General features: G+C 49.1%; 1 protein-coding gene across 10 annotated transcripts in view; it reads right to left on the bottom strand.

Annotated features, from left to right (window-relative positions):
• The window catches only part of herc2 (HECT and RLD domain containing E3 ubiquitin protein ligase 2), a 183,060-nt gene that overhangs the window by 109,070 nt on the left and 51,520 nt on the right, over positions 1-22,470 (bottom strand). For 9 of the 10 annotated variants that reach the window (XM_031838148.1, XM_031838142.1, XM_031838141.1 and 6 more), the window contains 20 exons: positions 18,555-18,755; positions 18,157-18,385; positions 17,782-17,906; positions 16,728-16,906; positions 15,559-15,743; positions 13,356-13,511; positions 12,721-12,906; positions 10,065-10,235; positions 9,781-9,884; positions 9,383-9,533; positions 8,782-8,984; positions 7,479-7,611; positions 5,261-5,388; positions 4,843-5,038; positions 4,522-4,658; positions 3,890-4,069; positions 2,040-2,176; positions 1,600-1,751; positions 984-1,175; positions 685-872 (listed from right to left, as the gene is read on the bottom strand). In XM_031838148.1, the coding sequence (XP_031694008.1) occupies positions 685-872; positions 984-1,175; positions 1,600-1,751; positions 2,040-2,176; positions 3,890-4,069; positions 4,522-4,658; positions 4,843-5,038; positions 5,261-5,388; positions 7,479-7,611; positions 8,782-8,984; positions 9,383-9,533; positions 9,781-9,884; positions 10,065-10,235; positions 12,721-12,906; positions 13,356-13,511; positions 15,559-15,743; positions 16,728-16,906; positions 17,782-17,906; positions 18,157-18,385; positions 18,555-18,755 (3,333 nt within the window). The remainder of the gene's footprint in view (positions 1-684; positions 873-983; positions 1,176-1,599; positions 1,752-2,039; positions 2,177-3,889; positions 4,070-4,521; positions 4,659-4,842; positions 5,039-5,260; positions 5,389-7,478; positions 7,612-8,781; positions 8,985-9,382; positions 9,534-9,780; positions 9,885-10,064; positions 10,236-12,720; positions 12,907-13,355; positions 13,512-15,558; positions 15,744-16,727; positions 16,907-17,781; positions 17,907-18,156; positions 18,386-18,554; positions 18,756-22,470) is intronic. The other variant, XM_031838140.1, reaches the window with a different exon arrangement.

Here is a 22,470-nt window from a genome sequence, read left to right as displayed (position 1 = left end):
AAGAGTAGCTGCTGCCTTGGCAGGAACTAATGGGGATCCATAATAAACCCCAGGAAGAGTAGCTGCTGCCTTGGCAGGAACTAATGGGGATCCATAATAAACCCCAGGAAGAGTAGCTGCTGCCTTGGCAGGAACTAATGGGGATCCATAATAAACCCCAGGAAGAGTAGCTGCTGCCTTGGCAGGAACTAATGGGGATCCATAATAAACCCCAGGAAGAGTAGCTGCTGCCTTGGCAGGAACTAATGGGGATCCATAATAAACCCCAGGAAGAGTAGCTGCTGCCTTGGCAGGAACTAATGGGGATCCATAATAAACCCCAGGAAGAGTAGCTGCTGCCTTGGCAGGAACTAATGGGGATCCATAATAAACCCCAGGAAGAGTAGCTGCTGCCTTGGCAGGAACTAATGGGGATCCATAATAAACCCCAGGAAGAGTAGCTGCTGCCTTGGCAGGAACTAATGGGGATCTATAATAAACCCAAAGAAGAGTAGCTGCTGCCTCGGCAGGAACTAATGGGGATCTATAATAAACCCAAAGAAGAGTAGCTGCTGCAGATTAGTAATTGACCTGATCTCCCCACTTCCAGTCCAGTCTCCTCATACTTAGTTAATCAGTATAAACTAGTAGTATTAATAGTAGTAGTAATAATAGTAGTACACCAGTAGTACTACAGTAATTGACCTGATCTCCCCACTTCCAGTCCAGTCCTCTCATCACCCTGGTTCCGATCTTCATCATGGCGGCAAGTTCAGGCCCTGAGGCGGGCAGGGGAGTGGGGGTCGCCTCCTTTCGGCTCTCCTCCAGTACCGTAGCTGACCCCCCGTGACCTCTTGACCCCAGCTCCTCCTCACTGCTGTCTGTACTGGGGCCTGGAAACAATAGTCAATAACAGACTATCATCAATAACTCTGTGTGTGTGTGTGTGTGTGTGTACGCCTATATGAGTCTGAAAGGACATACTCCACGCTGCCCATCCTCACCTATGAGCCGGAGGATGCTCTGTGTGAGAGCCAGAGTTCCAGAGTTAAGCAGCAGAGCGAGGCTGTTGGCCCCGTGTTTCAGAGACAGCATGTGGAGCATGGAGAGAAGGAAACGGGCCTGAGGGATGGTGCCCAGACTGGGGCCGGCCGGGTTCTCATTGGTAATGGTCTGGAGAGGGACGGGCTGTACACCTGGGAACACACATGGTCACAACCCAGAGTGACAGAGTTAGGTCATACTTCCCACATGGTCACAACCCAGAGTGACAGAGTTAGGTCATGACGAGCCGTGTTAGTAGCCTCTACTAAAGGCTACGTGGAGCCGTGTTAGTAGCCTCTACTAAAGGCTACGTGGAGCCGTGTTAGTAGCCTCTACTAAAGGCTACGTGGAGCCGTGTTAGTAGCCTCTACTAAAGGCTACGTGGAGCCGTGTTAGTAGCCTCTACTAAAGGCTACGTGGAGCCGTGTTAGTAGCCTCTACTAAAGGCTACGTGGAGCCGTGTTAGTAGCCTCTACTAAAGGCTACGTGGAGCCGTGTTAGTAGCCTCTACTAAAGGCTACGTGGAGCCGTGTTAGTAGCCTCTACTAAAGGCTACGTGGAGCCGTGTTAGCTCACCCAGTTGATTAAAGCTGCCGCTGGCCTCCAGCAGGATGTTGCGTAGGTTCTGGATGGACCAGGAGTAGAGCTTCCCGAAGGTGACCTCTAACAGCATGCGGTTGAAGGGAGGGATCAGACCAACGTCTTTCAGACAGTCAGACAGCGGCTCCCTGAGGTACACAACACACAGTAACTAACACACACACACACACCAGTAACTAACACACACACACAAACCAGTAACACACACACACACACACACACACCAGTAACACACACACACACACATCAGTAACTAACACACACATATACACAACTAAACATGCATTAAATCAGACAGGTTCCACAGCTGCCGCGAGACATGGTAAATTCCTCCTCCGGGTCCACAGCCATGTCTCAGGCTCCTCAACAGACATCCTTTCCAACTCAGAAACAACTGTAAAACCAGTGGCATGTACCCGATGTTGGTCCCCTCAGGTATGACCCTCTGCCAGCCACACAGCATGGCATACTGGACAGAGGGCAGCAAGAAGCTCTTAGAGACCAGCTTCAGCATGGTGTCGATGCCCTCCAGCCGAACCTCAGCACGTTCCAACTGGAGAATATAATAGCAACATTAGAAACACCAAAGCAACTAACCCTAAACCTCCAGCCGAACCTCTGCTTCCTCATTTCATTCATAATCCTGCTACCTCATCTTCCTCACTTTCCTGCTACCTCATCTTCCTCATCATCCTGCCACCTCATCTTTCTCACCATCCTGCTACCTCATCTTTCTCACCATCCTGCTACCCCATCTTTCTCAACATCTGGCTACCTCATCTTTCCTCACTATCCTGCTACCTCATCTTCCTCACTATCCTGCTACCTCATCTTCCTCACTATCCTGCTACCTCATTTAATTCACAGTCCTGCTACCTCATTTCATTCATAATCCTGCTGCCTCATTTCATTCATAATCCTGCTAACGTAAACTCACCCCCTTCAGTACAAATTTGCGCAACCGCAACATTTAAACGAGGCTACAAAGAAAACTAATGGGACAGTAGCGACTGTGTTGACTTCAAAACCGAGGGTGTGAACTAGGTTTCTATACAAGCGTTGATCGACGTGGTAATGGCTCTATAGTATTGGAGAAAAGTTGAAAAAACGGACCCTCCGTTACATCGTGACGTGTCATGTCGTAACGTACAGCACGCATAAAGCAACTATTTCTGTCTTACAGTCTCTCTCCACCAGATGTAGCACTTCTCTCATCCTTTAAAAACAAGAAATGGACAGTGACGGGGGTAAGGGGGGTTACCTAGTCATTTGCATGCGATCATTGCATGCGATCATCATTCTCAAAGCCGCTGTTCACTTCTAAGATCACTTTAGCACCGCCCTAAAAACCCGATTCAAATTCGACACAAACCTTCAAATAGGTATGTAATGACACATTATATAAACTTTATAGTGTTTATTTACATTTTAGAGGCGATAAGGTGAGAAGTTGGACAGATCTAGTGAAAAAAGCTATTTTCCCACACGACATCTCTCCTTCTCACTATCACGCATTAGTTTAATTAACATCTCTCTCCTTCTCACTATCACGCATTAGTTTTGCTTCCCCACCCGCTATTTTTAAAAAGACCCGACGGGGCTCTTTGCCTTGTTGAATTATGCAGAAACGGGCAGCGTTTAGGTCATGTAATTGATTCTACTGTAATGGTATTGACATTACAGTTGATCTGGAAGTATTACCTTTTTGTGGCGCTAAAATAAGGGCAATTGTACGGACCAAGGCGATGTACGAGTTTACGTTACCTCATTTCATTCACTATCCTGCTACCTCATTTCATTCATAATCCTGCTACCTCATTTCATTCATAGTCCTGCTACCTCATTTCATTCATAGTCCTGCTACCTCATTTCATTCATAATCCTCCTACCTCATTTCATTCATAATCCTGCTACCTCATTTCATTCATAATCCTGCTACCTCATTTCATTCATAATCCTGCTACCTCATCATAATCACTTCTCTCCCCTTTAAACAACTGATGACAGGGATATGGATTCAATTGGACATAAATCAACATTTGAGATTTGCGAAATTAGATTTGGGAGTGTAATGTCCCTTTAATATTCACCCATAATGGTCTTCCCTGTCCCTCCACCTTCACAGGTAGACATTAATTCGCCCTACAGAACCGTGTTCTTCCCTCCTGTCTGATACGGACCTACAGAAATAGAATTCTGACCGCTGGTCCACCCAGCACAAAAACAAAATGTACTTGAATGGTAATGTCAGTGTCCCATTCTGCACCTGTTTGAGAAGACACTTCCTCATCTTCTCCACGTCGAGTGGCTCCTCCTTCAGAGCGAACTCTACGATGGTCCCCATGAGGCTGGAGGTAGAGAAGACTCCCTGGACACTGTGCTTCAGCCACTTAAACTTCTGGACGTGAGCAACCGTGTTGAGGAGAGGAGCCAGCCTATCCTGCTGCTAGACAACACACAGCAATACAACTGACATGGCAGATCACACCTCTATTCAGGATGAAGGAGAGGAGTGGGATAGAGGGGCATGACTTTAGAAACAGCAGAAGGAGAGAGTGAGAGCGAGAGAGCAGAAGGAGAGAGAGGAAGGAGAGAGAGAGAGAGGAAGGAGAGAGAGAGAGAGGAAGGAGAGAGAGAGAGAGAGAGAGAGAGAGAGGAAGGAGAGAGAGAGAAAGAGAGAGAGAGAGAGAGAGCAGAAGGAGAGAGAGGAAGGAGAGAGAGAGAGAGGAAGGAGAGAGAGAGAGAGGAAGGAGAGAGAGAGAGAGAGAGAGAGAGAGGAAGGAGAGAGAGAGAAAGAGAGAGAGAGAGAGAGAGGAAGGAGAGAGAGAGAAAGAGAGAGAGAGAGAGAGAGGAAGGAGAGAGAGAGAAAGAGAGAGAGAGAGAGAGAGAGGGGCACACCTTGGGTGTCTTGTTGGTGGGTGGTTTTCTGTCTGTGGGGGCAGGGCTTATGGGGACACAGAGCTCCTCCTCATTGGTCCCTTCATTCTCTAGTTTTGGCTCCTCTACTACATCTGCCGACTCAGACTTCTTAGGCACTTCAACAGCAGACATAGAAAATCAACACAATAGACACACACCATACCAGGCTAACCCTTTACATTAATGACATGCGGGAGAAACAGGCGCAGTAGTAAAACAAATCATTGATGTTTTGGTCATCTCGGCCGTCACAATGACACAACGAGTGCCATTAATAACCCTTCTGAGGCCAGTAACTACCTCTCTTCTTCCTGCAGTCTCTGATGAGCTTCTGTGTGATCCTCTTCCAGCGCGGCTGGGCGCTGAGCAGCTTCAGCTTGGACACGATGGAGAGGTCGCTGCTCACGGCAGGACGCAGCTCGTTGAACAGGAAGCGCAGCCTCTCGATGACAGGAGCACAGACCTCCTTATAACTACGACCCTGCTCCTGGTGGGTCTGGAACAACGAGGAGAGAGAGAAAGACACTGTCTCTACCCCCAAATACCAAACCCAGGACCTACAATCACTAGCCTGGCCCCAGATCTGTTACTGCTGTAAAGGCAACTTCTATGATAAGAGTTGGCTATACAGCACAAACAGACCTGGGACCAGGCTACAGAATAACATGGAATGACTTTTTCTATTTAGGATGAAATGATAGGCAGGTATGAAGTATACCTTGATTAAAGAGCACTTAGCCTGGTACACCATGCGACACACATCAATCACAGATCTGGGGAGGGACCTCTGCTTCCCCTGCTCCACGCCCAAGGCACATTGGTTGACGAGGGAAAGGGCGATGTGACCTATGAGAGGGCCAGACGCTGCCGTCAATCACCCAGTGACCAATCAAATCACTTGATAAACTAGAGAACTTCAAAAAAAAAAAAAAAATGTTACTACATAGACAGTATGACCTCTACCCTCTGTATGACCCCTACCCTCTGTATGACCCCTACCCTCTGTATGACCCCTACCCTCTGTATGACCCCTACCCTCTGTATGACCCCTACCCTCTGTATGACCCCTACCCTCTGTATGACCCCTACCCTCTGTTACTACATAGACAGTATGACCCCTACCCTCTGTATGACCCCTACCCTCTGTATGACCCCTACCCTCTGTATGACCCCTACCCTCTGTTACTACATAGACAGTATGACCCCTACCCTCTGTATGACCCCTACCCTCTGTATGACCCCTACCCTCTGTATGACCCCTACCCTCTGTATGACCCCTACCCTCTGTATGACCCCTACCCTCTGTATGACCCCTACCCTCTGTTACTACATAGACAGTATGACCCCTACCCTCTGTATGACCCCTACCCTCTGTTACTACATAGACAGTATGACCCCTACCCTCTGTATGACCCCTACCCTCTGTATGACCCCTACCCTCTGTTACTACATAGACAGTATGACCCCTACCCTCTGTATGACCCCTACCCTCTGTATGACCCCTACCCTCTGTATGACCCCTACCCTCTGTTACTACATAGACAGTATGACCCCTACCCTCTGTATGACCCCTACCCTCTGTATGACCCCTACCCTCTGTTACTACATAGACAGTATGACCCCTACCCTCTGTATAACCCCAACCCTCTGTTACTACATAGACAGTATGACCCCTACCCTCTGTTACTACATAGACAGTATGACCCCTACCCTCTGTATGACCCCAACCCTCTGTTACTACATAGACAGTATGACCCCTACCCTCTGTATGACCCCAACCCTCTGTTACTACATAGACAGTATGACCCCTACCCTCTGTTACTACATAGACAGTATGACCCCTACCCTCTGTATGACCCCAACCCTCTGTTACTACATAGACAGTATGACCCCTACCCTCTGTATGACCCCAACCCTCTGTTACTACATAGACAGTATGACCCCTACCCTCTGTATGACCCCAACCCTCTGTTACTACATAGACAGTATGACCCCTACCCTCTGTATGACCCCAACCCTCTGTTACTACATAGACAGTATGACCCCTACCCTCTGTTACTACATAGACCGTATGACCCCTACCCTCTGTATGACCCCTACCCTCTGTTACTACATAGACAGTATGACCACTACCCTCTGTATGACCCCTACCCTCTGTTACTACATAGACAGTATGACCCCTACCCTCTGTTACTACAGACAGTATGACCCCTACCCTCTGTATGACCCCTACCCTCTGTTACTACATAGACAGTATGACCCCTACCCTCTGTTACTACATAGACATTATGACCCCTACCCTCTGTATGACCCCAACCCTCTGTTACTACATAGACAGTATGACCCCTACCCTCTGTTACTACATAGACAGTATGACCCCTACCCTCTGTTACTACATAGACAGTATGACCCCTACCCTCTGTTACTACATAGACATTATGACCCCTACCCTCTGTATGACCCCAACCCTCTGTTACTACATAGACAGTATGACCCCTACCCTCTGTTACTACATAGACAGTATGACCCCTACCCTCTGTTACTACATAGACAGTATGACCCCTACCCTCTGTTACTACATAGACAGTATGACCCCTACCCTCTGTTACTACATAGACAGTATGACCCCTACCCTCTGTATGACCCCAACCCTCTGTTACTACATAGACAGTATGACCCCTACCCTCTGTATGACCCCTACCCTCTGTTACTACAGACAGTATGACCCCTACCCTCTGTATGACCTCAACCCTCTGTTATTACATAGACAGTATGACCCCTACCCTCTGTTACTACATAGACATTATGACCCCTACCCTCTGTATGACCCCAACCCTCTGTTACTACATAGACAGTATGACCCCTACCCTCTGTTACTACACACACACACACACCAGTAACTAACACACACAGTAACAGTGTGGTTGCTAGGTTACCGAGGTCCTGGTGTTTGAGCAGGCAGCAGAGAAGCAGACGGCCTACTTCCTCCACAGGGTGCTCCAGGGGGAAGGTGATGGGCGTGATGAGGTGGTACTGTTTACAGCACCGCTCCATTTGGCACAGGAAGTCCTGCAACAGAAAAACACCAAGACGCTGTAGGTAGACAGGTGGCACGCACACACACACGACAAGGAAGAGGAAACAGGAGCACATAACTAAAGCTGCCAGGGGATACGTGAACCACGGGACTGTCCGGCTCCAAGGACATGGGATAGGGTGTAACCAGTGGATAGGGTGTAACCAGTGGATAGGGTGTAACCAGTGGATAGGGTGTAACCAGTGGATAGGGTGTAACCAGTGGATAGGGTGTAACCAGTGGATAGGGTGTAACCAGTGGATAGGGTGTAACCAGTGTTTCAGAAATCTGAAATGTATGATTATTACCCTAAACCTGCCTTCCTCGGCCCCTAACCCCCGGGCCCCAAACCCCCGGCCCCTAACCCCCGGGCCCCAAACCCCCGGCCCCTAACCCCCGGGCCCCTAACCCCTCGGCCCCTAACCCCCGGCCCCAAACCCCCGGCCCCTAACCCCCGGGCCCCTAACCCCTCGGCCCCTAACCCCCGGGCCCCTAACCCCTCGGCCCCTAACCCCCGGGCCCCAAACCCCCGGCCCCTAACCCCCGGGCCCCTAACCCCTCGGCCCCTAACCCCCGGGCCCCTAACCCCTCGGCCCCTAACCCCCGGGCCCCTAACCCCCGGGCCCCTAACCCCTCGGCCCCTAACCCCCGGGCCCCTAACCCCTCGGCCCCTAACCCCCGGGCCCCTCGGCCCCTAACCCCCGGTCCCCTAACCCCCGGCCCCCTAACCCCTCTGCCCCTAACCCCCGGGCCCCTAACCCCCGGGCCCCTCGGCCCCTAACCCCAGGGCCCCTAACCCCTCGGCCCCTAACCCCCGGGCCCCAAACCCCTCGGCCCCTAACCCCCGGGCCCCTAACCCCCGGCCCCTAACCCCCGGGCCCCTAACCCCCGGCCCCTAACCCCTCGCCCCCTAACCCCCGGGCCCCTAACCCCCGGGCCCCTAACCCCTCGGCCCCTAAACCCCCGGCCCCTAAACCCTAGGCCCCTAACCCCTCGGCCCCTAACCCCCGGGCCCCTAAACCCTCGGCCCCTAATCCCCTAACCCCTCGACCCCCAACTCCCGGGCCCCTAACCCCTCGGCCCCTAACCCATCAGCCCCAAACCCCCGGGCCCCTAACCCCTCGGCCCCTAACCCCTCGGCCCCTAACCCCTCGGCCCCTAACCTTCACAGTGTGGTCCTGAGTGGTGTTGTCAGCGATAGCCTGTAAGAAGGGCTGGGCGTGGTCGCTGAGGGTGAGCCAGCGGGAGTACATCTTATCTGGTGTTCCCGGCAACCAGCAGTGGTCCTCATCCTTCTCCTCGTTGTAGTTGTAGTGGATCTGACTGGTTTGCAGACCACCTTGGAAGATGGACGACTGGAGCCATTCTGATGAGAGAGAGGTAACGTGCTGGAACTGATCAGATGAATCAATCTCAAACAGCATGACAGATTGAGCCTCGATTTTAAAAATCGCTCAATCTGTTTCTAGGAAAGCAGCCCTGTGAGTTCAACAACACAATCTGAAACCTGTCCACCAAGTTCCATCAAAAATATGATGATGCACTGACTGATGTACTGACTAGCACATTATCTCCATGACAACAGGTCAGGGTTACTGACTAACACAGTATCTCCATGACAACAGGCCAGGGTCACTGACTAGCACATTATCTCCATGGCAACATGTCAGGGTCACTGACTAGCACATTATCTCCATGGACAACAGGTCAGGGGCAAGATCAGGGTCAGACAGGAGTTAGAGGTCAGAGGTCAGGGTTACTCACTGGCACATTCTATCTCCATGGGTGACAGGGGGGTGCTGTTGGCCAGGTAAGAGGCGTGGAGGCCCAGCAGGAGTCCCAGGTTCCTCTCTGTGTCGATGAGGGGGGAGCACAGGCTGCTCAGGTCTGGGGTGGTCACTGTCTCCTGGTTGGGCTGGAGGACACAGGAAACCGAGAGAGGACACAGGGAACGGAGAGAGGACACAGGGAACGGATATACAATTTTCTTTTTAATTACTGTTCTGATACTGTACCGAGATTGTTTCAATGTTCAACGCCTGTTCGGGGACTATTCTGAGACTTTTCAAAGACTATTCAAAATCTGTTCCAAGACTAATCAAAGACAAAAGAACAACAGTGAGAAGTGTAACAGCTCTGAAGAAGTAAGGATGAAAACACACCTCTATGTACTGGCCAACACAGAAAGCCTGCATAGACACCCTGGTGTTCTCAAACTGCAGGGCTGCTTCCAACGCAACAACAGGGTCTTCTCCTGTCAACTGGGCTATAAAGGAGGGGACAGGTTACGCCACAATACACATTGAAGAATAAATTACATCAGTCAAAATTAAATGTAATCAAATAAGTATAGAATGGTAAAAGACAACTCTGAAACCATAAAAAATGCAGTCGATCACAATACCTCTACCACAATACAACAGTCAAGTATTTCTCAGTTCCATACCCAGAATGCTGTTCCCAGTGAGCGACTGGGCCTGGAAGTCTTTGATGTCGTAGACTTTCCCGTCCACGACGGTCCAGAAGCCGCCATCTTTGTTGTGGTTTTCCAGGTCGGCCTTGCGGATCAGAGACATCTCCTCATTGTTCTTCGAGCTCTGCCCTGTGAAGAACGAGCCTGTCGCAGCAGACACACACGGGTCACATTCTAACCTCACATTCTAACCCACCACTCACTAGTCACATTCTAACCTCACATTCTAACCCACCACTCACTAGTCACATTCTAACCTCACATTCTAACCCACCACTCACTAGTCACATTCTAACCTCACATTCTAACCCACCACACACTAGTCACATTCTAACCCACCACTCACTAGTCACATTCTAACCCACCACTCACTAGTCACATTCTAACCTCACATTCTATCCCACCACACACTAGTCACATTCTATCCCACCACACACTAGTCACATTCTAACCCACCACTCACTAGTCACATTCTAACCTCACATTCTATCCCACCACACACTAGTCACATTCTATCCCACCACACACTAGTCACATTCTATCCCACCACACACTAGTCACATTCTAACCCACCACTCACTAGTCACATTCTAACCTCACATTCTATCCCACCACACACTAGTCACATTCTAACCCACCACTCACTAGTCACATTCTAACCTCACATTCTATCCCACCACTCACTAGTCACATTCTAACCCACCACTCACTAGTCACATTCTAACCCACCACTCACTAGTCACATTCTAACCCACCACTCACTAGTCACATTCTAACCCACCACTCACTAGTCACATTCTAACCCACCACTCACTAGTCACATTCTAACCCACCACTCACTAGTCACATTCTAACCCACCACTCACTAGTCACATTCTAACCCACCACTCACTAGTCACATTCTAACCCACCACTCACTAGTCACATTCTAACCCACCACACACTAGTCACATTCTAACCCACCACTCACTAGTCACATTCTAACCCACCACTCACTAGTCACATTCTAACCCACCACTCACTAGTCACATTCTAACCCACCACTCACTAGTCACATTCTAACCCACCACTCACTAGTCACATTCTAACCCACCACACACTAGTCACATTCTATCCCACCACTCACTAGTCACATTCTAACCCACCACTCACTAGTCACATTCTAACCTACCACTCACTAGTCACATTCTAACCCACCACTCACTAGTCACATTCTAACCCACCACTCACTAGTCACATTCTAACCCACCACTCACTAGTCACATTCTAACCTCACATTCTATCCCACCACACACTAGTCACATTCTAACCCACCACTCACTAGTCACATTCTAACCCACCACTCACTAGTCACATTCTAACCCACCACTCACTAGTCACATTCTAACCCACCACTCTCACTAGTCACATTCTAACCCACCACTCTCACTAGTCACATTCTAACCCACCACTCACTAGTCACATTCTAACCCACCACTCACTAGTCACATTCTAACCCACCACTCACTAGTCACATTCTAACCCACCACACACTAGTCACATTCTAACCCACCACTCACTAGTCACATTCTAACCCACCACTCACTAGTCACATTCTAACCCACCACTCACTAGTCACATTCTAACCTCACATTCTAACCCACCACTCACTAGTCACATTCTAACCCACCACACACTAGTCACATTCTAACCCACCACACACTAGTCACATTCTAACCCACCACTCACTAGTCACATTCTAACCCACCACACACTAGTCACATTCTAACCCACCACTCACTAGTCACATTCTAACCTCACATTCTAACCCACCACTCACTAGTCACATTCTAACCCACCACTCACTAGTCACATTCTAACCCACCACTCACTAGTCACATTCTAACCCACCACACACTAAACCGGGGAACATCAACTTGATTCAACCGCGGGCCCGATTTATTCTTGCGCGGATGGTCGGAACACAATTGCAAATCATTTGTAGACTGCAAATTACCCCAAAGAAGCCCAAACATATATCATATTTGAATAAAATATAATAATTATAACCACAAATAACCACTAACCCAGCTCACACAACTAGTTACATTCTAATCACAACTAACCACTAACCCACAACTAGTTTCAATCTAACCACAACTAACCCCTAACCCACCTCTCACAACTTGTTACATTCTAACCACAACTAACCCTTAACCCACCTCTCACAACTAGTTACATTCTAACCACAAATAACCACTAACCCAGCTCACACAACTAGTTACATTCTAATCACAACTAACCACTAACCCACAACTAGTTTCAATCTAACCACAACTAACCCCTAACCCACCTCTCACAACTAGTTACATTCTAACCACAACTAACCACTAATCCACAACTAGTTTCATTCTAACCACAACTAACCCCTAACCCACAACTAGTTACATTCTAACCACAACTAACCACTAACCCACAACTAGTTACATTCTAACCACAACTAACCACTAACCCACAACTAGTTACATTCTAACATACTGAAACGCTCCACATTTAACCTACCAAATGCTCCAGTCTAGGTTTAAATTCACCAGTCATTCCACACTCTTCAACCCTGGTCCCCTGACCTCCCCCCCAGGAGGCTCTGTACCCATGATGCCGGGCCAGGCCAGGTCTTCGTTGTCGTCCCTCTCGTGTCCAGGCGCCAGGTGGTTGAAGCGGTCCAGGTGCTCCAGCAGCCCAGTCAGCAAAGGGATGGAGCCGGTCTCCTGCATCAGGCCGGGGTCCATGGTCAGCAGCAACACGATGGACACCACCAGCTCAGGGAGGAGAACACCTACAGGCCACGAGGAAAAACAGACCCTTGTTCATCTGCTTACCCCGTTGGGTAGAAATATCACATTCTCACATCATACCACCTCAAAAACAGGTACGAGTCAGGGTTGATCAATTCAGAAAGTAAATTGGAAGGAATTGTAATTTCAGTTTCATTCCTAAATTGATCCGAACCCTGGTCTGAGTACAGCCTGGCAGACTTAGATGAACCAGAGTACTACTAACCAGTGAGGTCACCCTCGATGACCCGAGAATCAGAGTACTACTAACCAGTGAGGTCACCCTCGACGACCCGAGAACCAGAGTACTACTAACCAGTGAGGTCACCCTCGACGACCCGAGAACCAGAGTACTACTAACCAGTGAGGTCACCCTCGATGACCCGAGAACCAGAGTACTACGAACCAGTGAGGTCACCCTCGACGACCCGAGAACCAGAGTACTACTAACCAGTGAGGTCACCCTCGATGACCCGAGACAGTTCATTGAAGTGTCTGTGTCCAGTGAAGGCTATGCTGGTAGCCACAGGGAGGATGTCTCCAATGTGAGTACACAGTAGGGCGATGTACTTCTTCAACAGGGACCCCACACCCAGCAGCTCTGGATCTGCAGGAAGGAAATATGGGCAATAAATATCAATCATCTGGAGGCGAACGAAACCTACACCTGTTTAGCTCACGGAGTAGAACACTAGAAAAATATAAAGGAGAGCATCACTCTAGGAGCTCAGGTGAAGTAATTGAATAACCTATGAACCAACTTTTGGACAGAGAAGCTGTCTTCATCAGGGTATAATGACAAACTCGGCGAGTCACTAGTTTATATCGTGTCAAAGGATACAGACGGGGAAACCTGATATCATTGGTCGACTTACAGATATTAAAAACATATAAAAACATAAATGGTTAACAGCAGCTTCATTAAATAGTACCCACAAACCACCAGTCTCAACGTCAACAGTGAAGAGGCGACTCTAAGGTGCTGGCCTTCTTGGCAGAGTTTGTTGAGTCTGGTGTTTTGCGGGTACTATTTAATGACGCTACCAGGTGAGGAGTCTGTTTCTCAAACTAGACACTAATGTACTTGTCCTCTTGCTCAGTTGTGTAAAGAAGACCAGTTTTATTGGTTCTTTAAATAAGAACAACCGTTATCAGATGTGCTAACATAAGGATTTTCTAATGATCAATTAGCCTTTTCAAATTATAAACTTGGATTAGCTAACACAACCTGCATAACGAGGACTCACAGTATCTGTTAAACCAGCATAACGAGGACTCACAGTATCTGTTAAACCTGCATAATGAGGACTCACAGTATCTGTTAAACCTGCATAATAAGGACTCACAGTATCTGTTAAACCTGCATAATGAGGACTCACAGTATCTGTTAAACCTGCATGAGGACTCACTGTATCTGTTAAACCTGCATAACGAGGACTCGTGGTATCTGTTAAACCTGCATAATGAGGACCCACAGTATCTGTTAAACCTGCATAATGAGGACCCACAGTATCTGTTAAACCTGCATAATGAGGACCCACAGTATCTGTTAAACCTGCATAACGAGGACTCACTTTGACGCTTCAGCAGTAAACCTGTCCTACTGGGTCTCACGTTGCATCTCTTACAGACGGTTCAGCAGTAAACCTGTCCTACTGGGTCTCACGTTGCATCTCTTACAGACGGTTCAGCAGTAAACCTGTCCTACTGGGTCTCACGTTGCATCTCTTACAGACGCTTCAGCAGTAAACCTGTCCTACTGGTTCTCACGTTGCATCTCTTACAGACGGTTCAGCAGTAAACCTGTCCTACTGGGTCTCACGTTGCATTTCTTACAGACGGTTCAGCAGTAAACCTGTCCTACTGGGTCTCACGTTGCATCTCTTACAGACGGTTCAGCAGTAAACCTGTCCTACTGGGTCTCACGTTGCATCTCTTACAGACGGTTCAGCAGTAAACCTGTCCTACTGGGTCTCACGTTGCATCTCTTACAGACGGTTCAGCAGTAAACCTGTCCTACTGGGTCTCACGTTGCATTTCTTACAGACGGTTCAGCAGTAAACCTGTCCTACCGGGTCTCACGTTGCATCTCTTACAGACGGTTCAGCAGTAAACCTGTCCTACTGGGTCTCACGTTGCATCTCTTACAGACGGTTCAGCAGTAAACCTGTACTACTCGGTCTCAACTCCACCTCAAAGATTGAATTTCCTTCTTATTTAAATGGTCAAAGTATTGCCATACAGGACTTCACTGCTGTCATTAAATAAAGGTAAATAAATAAATAAATAAAATAATTCTCTGCCATTTTCTTCAACTGTTAACGACAATGACGTAGTGAGGTATTGTGTGTAGATGGGTGGGGGGAAAATATATTGAATAATTTAGAATTCAGGCTGTAACAACAAACTGTAGAATAAGTCTAAGGGGTATAAATACTTCCTCACAATGTCTTCCCCCAGGCCTTTCTAGCCTATTATCTAGGTAGGCTACAACACAGCAAACAATGTGTTTTGTGATAATTCCACTGTGATTTACATTGTGTAGGGAAAAACTAAAACAAAAAAGGTTTTTTGGTTAGGAATAAAGTTAAGGATACAAATTTAGTTAAAACGCTTAAACGTTCAAACCCCAAAGGAGGACTGTGATGACTCACTGTATCCGTTGGTGTTTTCGGTGCCGTTGACCCCCAGGTAGAGTTTGCTGACCAGCAGCCTCTGGAAGCGCAGCAACAGGTCGAGGGAGGCCGAGCGTTCTTTACTGACGTGCTCCGTGTCGACCCCGCTAGATATCCTCCGGGCCACGTCCTTCAGTCTAACGATGGTCTGAGAGGCGATGTTCCTGAGGGAGCAAAGCAATACGTTGATTCTGTACAATATTCCCCACATTTGGCGAGATGTAAAACCCCGCAAGGAGACTACTCTACGTGGTACACCCATAAAGAATACAAGATCTTCTGGTAAAATAACAGGTTTTGTTCCTCAATACAGGCCTGCTGGTGCTTCTAAAAGGGATCGATGGAAGTCGGGTCCTTGTCAGGGTAAGCATTATTATCTATTTATTTATCCATTATTTTACCAGGTAAGTTGACTGAGAACACCTCATTTACAGCATTGACCTGGGGAATAGTTACAGGGGAGAGGAGGGGGATGAATGAGCCAATTGTAAACTGGGGATTATTGGGTGACCGTGACGGTTTGAGGGCCAGATTGGGAATTTAGCCAGGACACCGGGGGTTAACACCCCTACTCTTACGATAAGTGCCATGGGATCTTTAATGACCACAGAGAGTCAGGACACCCGTTTAACGTCCCATCCGAAAGACGGCACCCAACACAGTGTCCCCAATCACTGCCGACCAGAGGAAAGAGTGCCTCCTACTGGCCCTCCAACACCACTACCAGCAGCATCTGGTCTCCCATCCAGGGACTGACCAGGACCAACCCTGCTTAGCTTCAGAAGCAAGCCAGCAGTGGTATGCAGGGCAGTATGCTTCTGACCAGGACCAACCCTGCTTAGCTTCAGAAGCAAGCCAGCAGTGGTATGCAGGGCGGTATGCTTCTGACCAGGACCAACCCTGCTTAGCTTCAGAAGCAAGCCAGCAGTGGTATGCAGGGCGGTATGCTGCCGACCAGGACCAACCCTGCTTAGCTTCAGAAGCAAGCCAGCAGTGGTATGCAGGGCGGTATGCTGCCGACCAGGACCAACCCTGCTTAGCTTCAGAGCTAAGCCAGCAGTGGTATGCAGGGCGGTATGCTGCTGGGTTTTGATTCTGATCCTTCCCCAAAAATAAATGTCCAGCTCAGTCCAGTGTTAACTGCCCACCTCAGTAGCTGCTGTACGAGCTGGACCAGAGGAAGGCTCTGTTTCCCAGCTGACTCGTATATCCCGGTGTTGATGAGGTCTTTGTCCAGGGTGGTGCGGCAACGCAGCATGGTGGAGGCATTGGCCTCCTGCTCATCGACCTCCTTCTCTTTCTGGGCCTCCTTCTTTGCCTCTATGTCCTAGTGGACAACGGATCATTAGAATTTAGTCAACTTGGATTTGTCACCAGTATAAAAACACACACGGAGACAAAAAGACATGCATGAAAATGCATAGAATTTGTAAGACTGCTGTACAATTGGAGAGGAAAGAGACTTTAATGTATAGTCAGGTCTAAAATGATTGGCGCCCTTTTGATTAAAGTAGAATTTATTTTATAGTATTCTTTTTGCTCATCTTTATCAAGCCAATCGTATTGATTATCATCACTACATGTTGGTGAATAAATTACTTGTTGTAGGTATTAAATCCTCCGTGTTGGCTTGAAAGTGACAACTTTTCCATAATTGAGTCATATGTACATTTTTGTTGGCATTGCATGAACTTACTGTACAGTGACTGATTCACACCCATTTGGTTGTGTTCACAGACAGAAATGTACATGAATTAAATTTAGATTGTGTCACTGGCCTACACACACACACACACAATACCCCATAACATCAGTGGAATTATGTTTTTAGACATTTTTACAAATTAATAAAAAATGTAAAATGTGTTGAGTCGGTAAGTATTCAACTCCTTTGTTATGGCAAGTCTACACTGGAGTTGTTACCAAGACAACATTGAAGGTTCCTGAGTGGCCCAGTTAAATTTGGACCGGACTTGAACATGTCTGTCTCGCTTGAAGAATTAAAACAATTAAATGTGCAAATATTGTACAATCCTGGTGTGTAAAGCTCTTAGAGCCCTATTCCCTACATAGTACACTACATTTGAACAGAGCCCTAGGGACTGTGGTGAAAAGTAGGGCACTAAATAGGGAATAGGAAACCATTTGAGACTCAAGCCCAGGTTTCCCCTACTCAGTGACAAACAGCTGTCTGTGACCAACCTGTAGCTCAGCTGTGATGGCAGCATTGAGAGCAGACTCCAGCCCTCCGTCCGCCATCAGACTGCTGACCAACAGGTCGATCATGAAGCGACGTCCAGGACTAACGCTCATCTCGTTACCAGATGCTGAGGACAGAGAGAGAGTAACCACTGAGCAACTCAACACACTAAAATACTGAGGACAGAGAGAGAAACCACTGAGCAACTCAACACACTAAAATACAACTCTTCACTCCAGCAACAATTGTTTTCTGCTTACCCCACTAGACAATTCAAGGTTGTGGGTTTAATTCCCTCATGGATCATACACATACCAAAACATGCACTGTACATTAAGTTGCTTCAGATAATAGTATCTGCTAAGAGGCAAACTGACCTGTGTTGGGTAGTAGTGAGGACAGAGCCCTGGCCCTCTCCTCTGCAGTAGGGAGCAGCACTGACCAACCACTCTGTAGCACGGCCTGGGCAGCTGCCTGGACGGTGTTGAGGACTCCAGCGTTGGAGGCTAGCGTCACCACGGTCTGCTTCAGGTTGTTGAGCAGCCCGCTGCCCAGACCCAGACCCAACTCCTCAGGGTCCATCTGGTTACTGATGGCTGCATGGAGCTACAGACATAAAACATCAGACTACACATTCTCCAGTTTGGAGAAAAACATTTGAAACACTTTTTGGAAGAGTATTTTCATATCAGACAAATCAAGTCATCCAGGACAATCTATAAATAATCTCATATTGTAGTGTTTTAGAACAGCAGACTGTGAAAAGCCTCCTTACCTGTAGCCTGAGCAGGTTAAGAGAGGCAACCACCATGCACTCCTTCTCCTGCGGCGGGGGCCAATCAGAAGAGCCGTCCATGCCCTCGCTCACCTGCCGCAAGAGCAGATCCAGCTGCTCAAAGGTCACAGGGCACACGTCCACTACGAAGGGCACGCGCTGCCCCACAGACCACTCTGAACAGGAGGACCACGCAAAGCTCTATGGACACAAGACCAGCAGAAAACAGACAGGGGTCAGTGTCAACCATTAAAACAATGGCCAGATAATAGAAGGGCCACGCGCTGCCCCACAGACCAGGAGGGCCACGCGCTGCCCCACAGACCAGGAGGGCCCTGCGCTGCCCCACAGACCAGGAGGGCCCTGCGCTGCCCCACAGACCAGGAGGGCCCTGCGCTGCCCCACAGACCAGGAGGGCCACGCGCTGCCCCACAGACCAGGAGGGCCACGCGCTGCCCCACAGACCAGGAGGGCCCTGCGCTGCCCCACAGACCAGGAGGACGTGAGGAATCGAAGACAAATAAAGAGCTTATCCCTGGATCCCAAATCAACCCCTGGCCCCAACACCCAACACACATGTGTAGACCTGAGCAGATCTCCCTGTAATCTGTGTTTTCCTTCTGCATCCTTTCACACCCCTCTTTCCCTTTAACTCTGTTCTTCAGAATCGATGGGTTCCTGCCATGCTCTGAGAAGCCTACCGTATCCCTTCCTCAGACCTGAACCCACCTTCTGTCCTCTATGGGTTCCTGCCATGCTCTGAGATGCCTACCGTATCTACCGAGATCTCCACCCCACACGCCAGGGCCGAGATCTCCACCCCACACGCCAGGGCCGAGATCTCCACCCCACACGCCAGAACCGAGATCTCCACCCCACACGCCAGAACCGAGATCTCCACCCCACACGCCAGAACCGAGATCTCCACCCCACACGCCAGAACCGAGATCTCCACCCCACACGCCAGAACCGAGATCTCCACCCCACACGCCAGGACCTAGATCTCCACCCCACACGCCAGGACCTAGATCTCCACCCCACACGCCAGGACCTATATCTCCACCCCACACGCCAGAACCGAGATCTCCACCCCACACGCCAGAACCGAGATCTCCACCCCACACGCCAGAACCGAGATCTCCACCCCACACGCCAGGACCTAGATCTCCACCCCACACGCCAGGACCTATATCTCCACCCCACACGCCAGAACCGAGATCTCCACCCCACACGCCAGGACCTAGATCTCCACCCCACACGCCAGAACTGAGATCTCCACCCCACACGCCAGAACCGAGATCTCCACCCCACACGCCAGGACCTAGATCTCCACCCCACACGCCAGGACCTAGATCTCCACCCCACACGCCAGGACCTAGATCTCCACCCCACACGCCAGGACCTAGATCTCCACCCCACACGCCAGGACCTAGATCTCCACCCCACACGCCAGGACCTATATCTCCACCCCACACGCCAGAACCGAGATCTCCACCCCACACGCCAGAACCGAGATCTCCACCCCACACGCCAGAACCGAGATCTCCACCCCACACGCCAGGACCTAGATCTCCACCCCACACGCCAGGACCTATATCTCCACCCCACACGCCAGAACCGAGATCTCCACCCCACACGCCAGGACCTAGATCTCCACCCCACACGCCAGAACTGAGATCTCCACCCCACACGCCAGAACCGAGATCTCCACCCCACACGCCAGGACCTAGATCTCCACCCCACACGCCAGGACCTAGATCTCCACCCCACACGCCAGGACCTAGATCTCCACCCCACACGCCAGGACCTAGATCTCCACCCCACACGCCAGGACCTAGATCTCCACCCCACACGCCAGGACCTAGATCTCCACCCCACACGCCAGAACCGAGATCTCCACCCCACACGCCAGAACCGAGATCTCCACCCCACACGCCAGAACCGAGATCTCCACCCCACACGCCAGGACCTAGATCTCCACCCCACACGCCAGGACCTATATCTCCACCCCACACGCCAGAACCGAGATCTCCACCCCACACGCCAGGACCTAGATCTCCACCCCACACGCCAGAACTGAGATCTCCACCCCACACGCCAGAACCGAGATCTCCACCCCACACGCCAGGACCTAGATCTCCACCCCACACGCCAGGACCTAGATCTCCACCCCACACGCCAGGACCTATATCTCCACCCCACACGCCAGAACCGAGATCTCCACCCCACACGCCAGGACCTAGATCTCCACCCCACACGCCAGAACTGAGATCTCCACCCCACACGCCAGAACCGAGATCTCCACCCCACACGCCAGAACCGAGATCTCCACCCCACACGCCAGGACCTAGATCTCCACCCCACACGCCAGGACCTAGATCTCCACCCCACACGCCAGGACCTAGATCTCCACCCCACACGCCAGGACCTAGATCTCCACCCCACACGCCAGGACCTAGATCTCCACCCCACACGCCAGGACTAAGATGTTTTTAAAATCACCCATACCCTACTTCTGTCAAGACTGTCCCCCTCTCATGTATACTTTACTTATCATTCATACTTCTGTTCTCTCAACAAACTTGTAATTTATTATTTGTGTTGCCTATATATCTGATGTGGGTAAATTAAATTAAATCAACAAGTTCATATGACAGTTCGTGTTGTTTCTTTTTAAATCACAACTTGCATCCCTCTACAGCCTCAGGATCTAGAAACATTCTCTATGGATGTGTTTTATATTACGTACTGGATCACTGGAAATGCTACTTCTACCGTGGAGTTAACCAATAAAACGGTCTGATGGGGATGTGGACATAATTTCTTTCAGGATATGAATAAAGAGTATCTCACTACAAATAGATGATAATAGAACGTTGTCCAAAAATAGATAAGACCTTGCTATCGAAAAATACCTGTCTATTTGTTGAATAATCCTCCTGATGAACTCTTTAGTCATATCCCAGTTTAACCTCTTACTTATGGCCTTGCCTGCAACTAGCGACCTGTTACAATTATATGAAAATAAAGAATAAAACGGTCCTATTTATATAATGAACATGAATTCGGAGGCAGAAATGATTCAATATTAAAGCATTAGGATCCTCACTAAAGGCTTCAGTCATACAACAGTTATACATAACTCCAAACTGGTTCTCTAGTCAATTAGTAAGAATGTCTCACCCCATGTTCAAGAATGGCCTTTTTCCCTTTATTCAGGATACAACCTCTCCCTTTATTCAGGATACAACCTCTCCCTTTATTCGGGTTACAACCTCTCTCTTTATTCGGGTTACAACCTCTCCCTTTATTCAGGTTACAACCTCTCCCTTTATTCAGGTTACAACCTCTCCCTTTGTTCAGGTTACAACCTCTCCCTTTATTCGGGTTACAACCTCTCCCTTTATTCGGGTTACAACCTCTCCCTTTATTCAGGATACAACCTCTCCCTTTATTCAGGTTACAACCTCTCCCTTTATTCGGGTTACAACCTCTCCCTTTATTCGGGTTACAACCTCTCCCTTTATTCGGGTTACAACCTCTCCCTTTATTCGGGTTACAACCTCTCCCTTTATTCGGGTTACAACCTCTCTCTTTATTCAGGTTACAACCTCTCCCTTTATTCAGGTTACAACCTCTCCCTTTATTCAGGTTACAACCTCTCCCTTTATTCAGGTTACAACCTCTCCCTTTATTCAGGTTACAACCTCTCCCTTTATTCAGGTTACAACCTCTCCCTTTATTCAGGTTACAACCTCTCCCTTTATTCAGGATACAACCTCTCCCTTTATTCAGGATACAACCTCTCCCTTTATTCAGGATACAACCTCTCCCTTTATTCAGGATACAACCTCTCCCTTTATTCAGGATACAACCTCTCCCTTTATTCAGGATACAACCTCTCCCTTTATTCAGG

Source organism: Oncorhynchus kisutch, linkage group LG13 (genome assembly GCF_002021735.2).
Source record: "Oncorhynchus kisutch isolate 150728-3 linkage group LG13, Okis_V2, whole genome shotgun sequence".
Classification (NCBI taxonomy): domain Eukaryota; kingdom Metazoa; phylum Chordata; class Actinopteri; order Salmoniformes; family Salmonidae; genus Oncorhynchus; species Oncorhynchus kisutch.
Note: the sequence above shows the minus strand (reverse complement) of the source record. Positions and strands in the feature narration are given on the sequence as shown.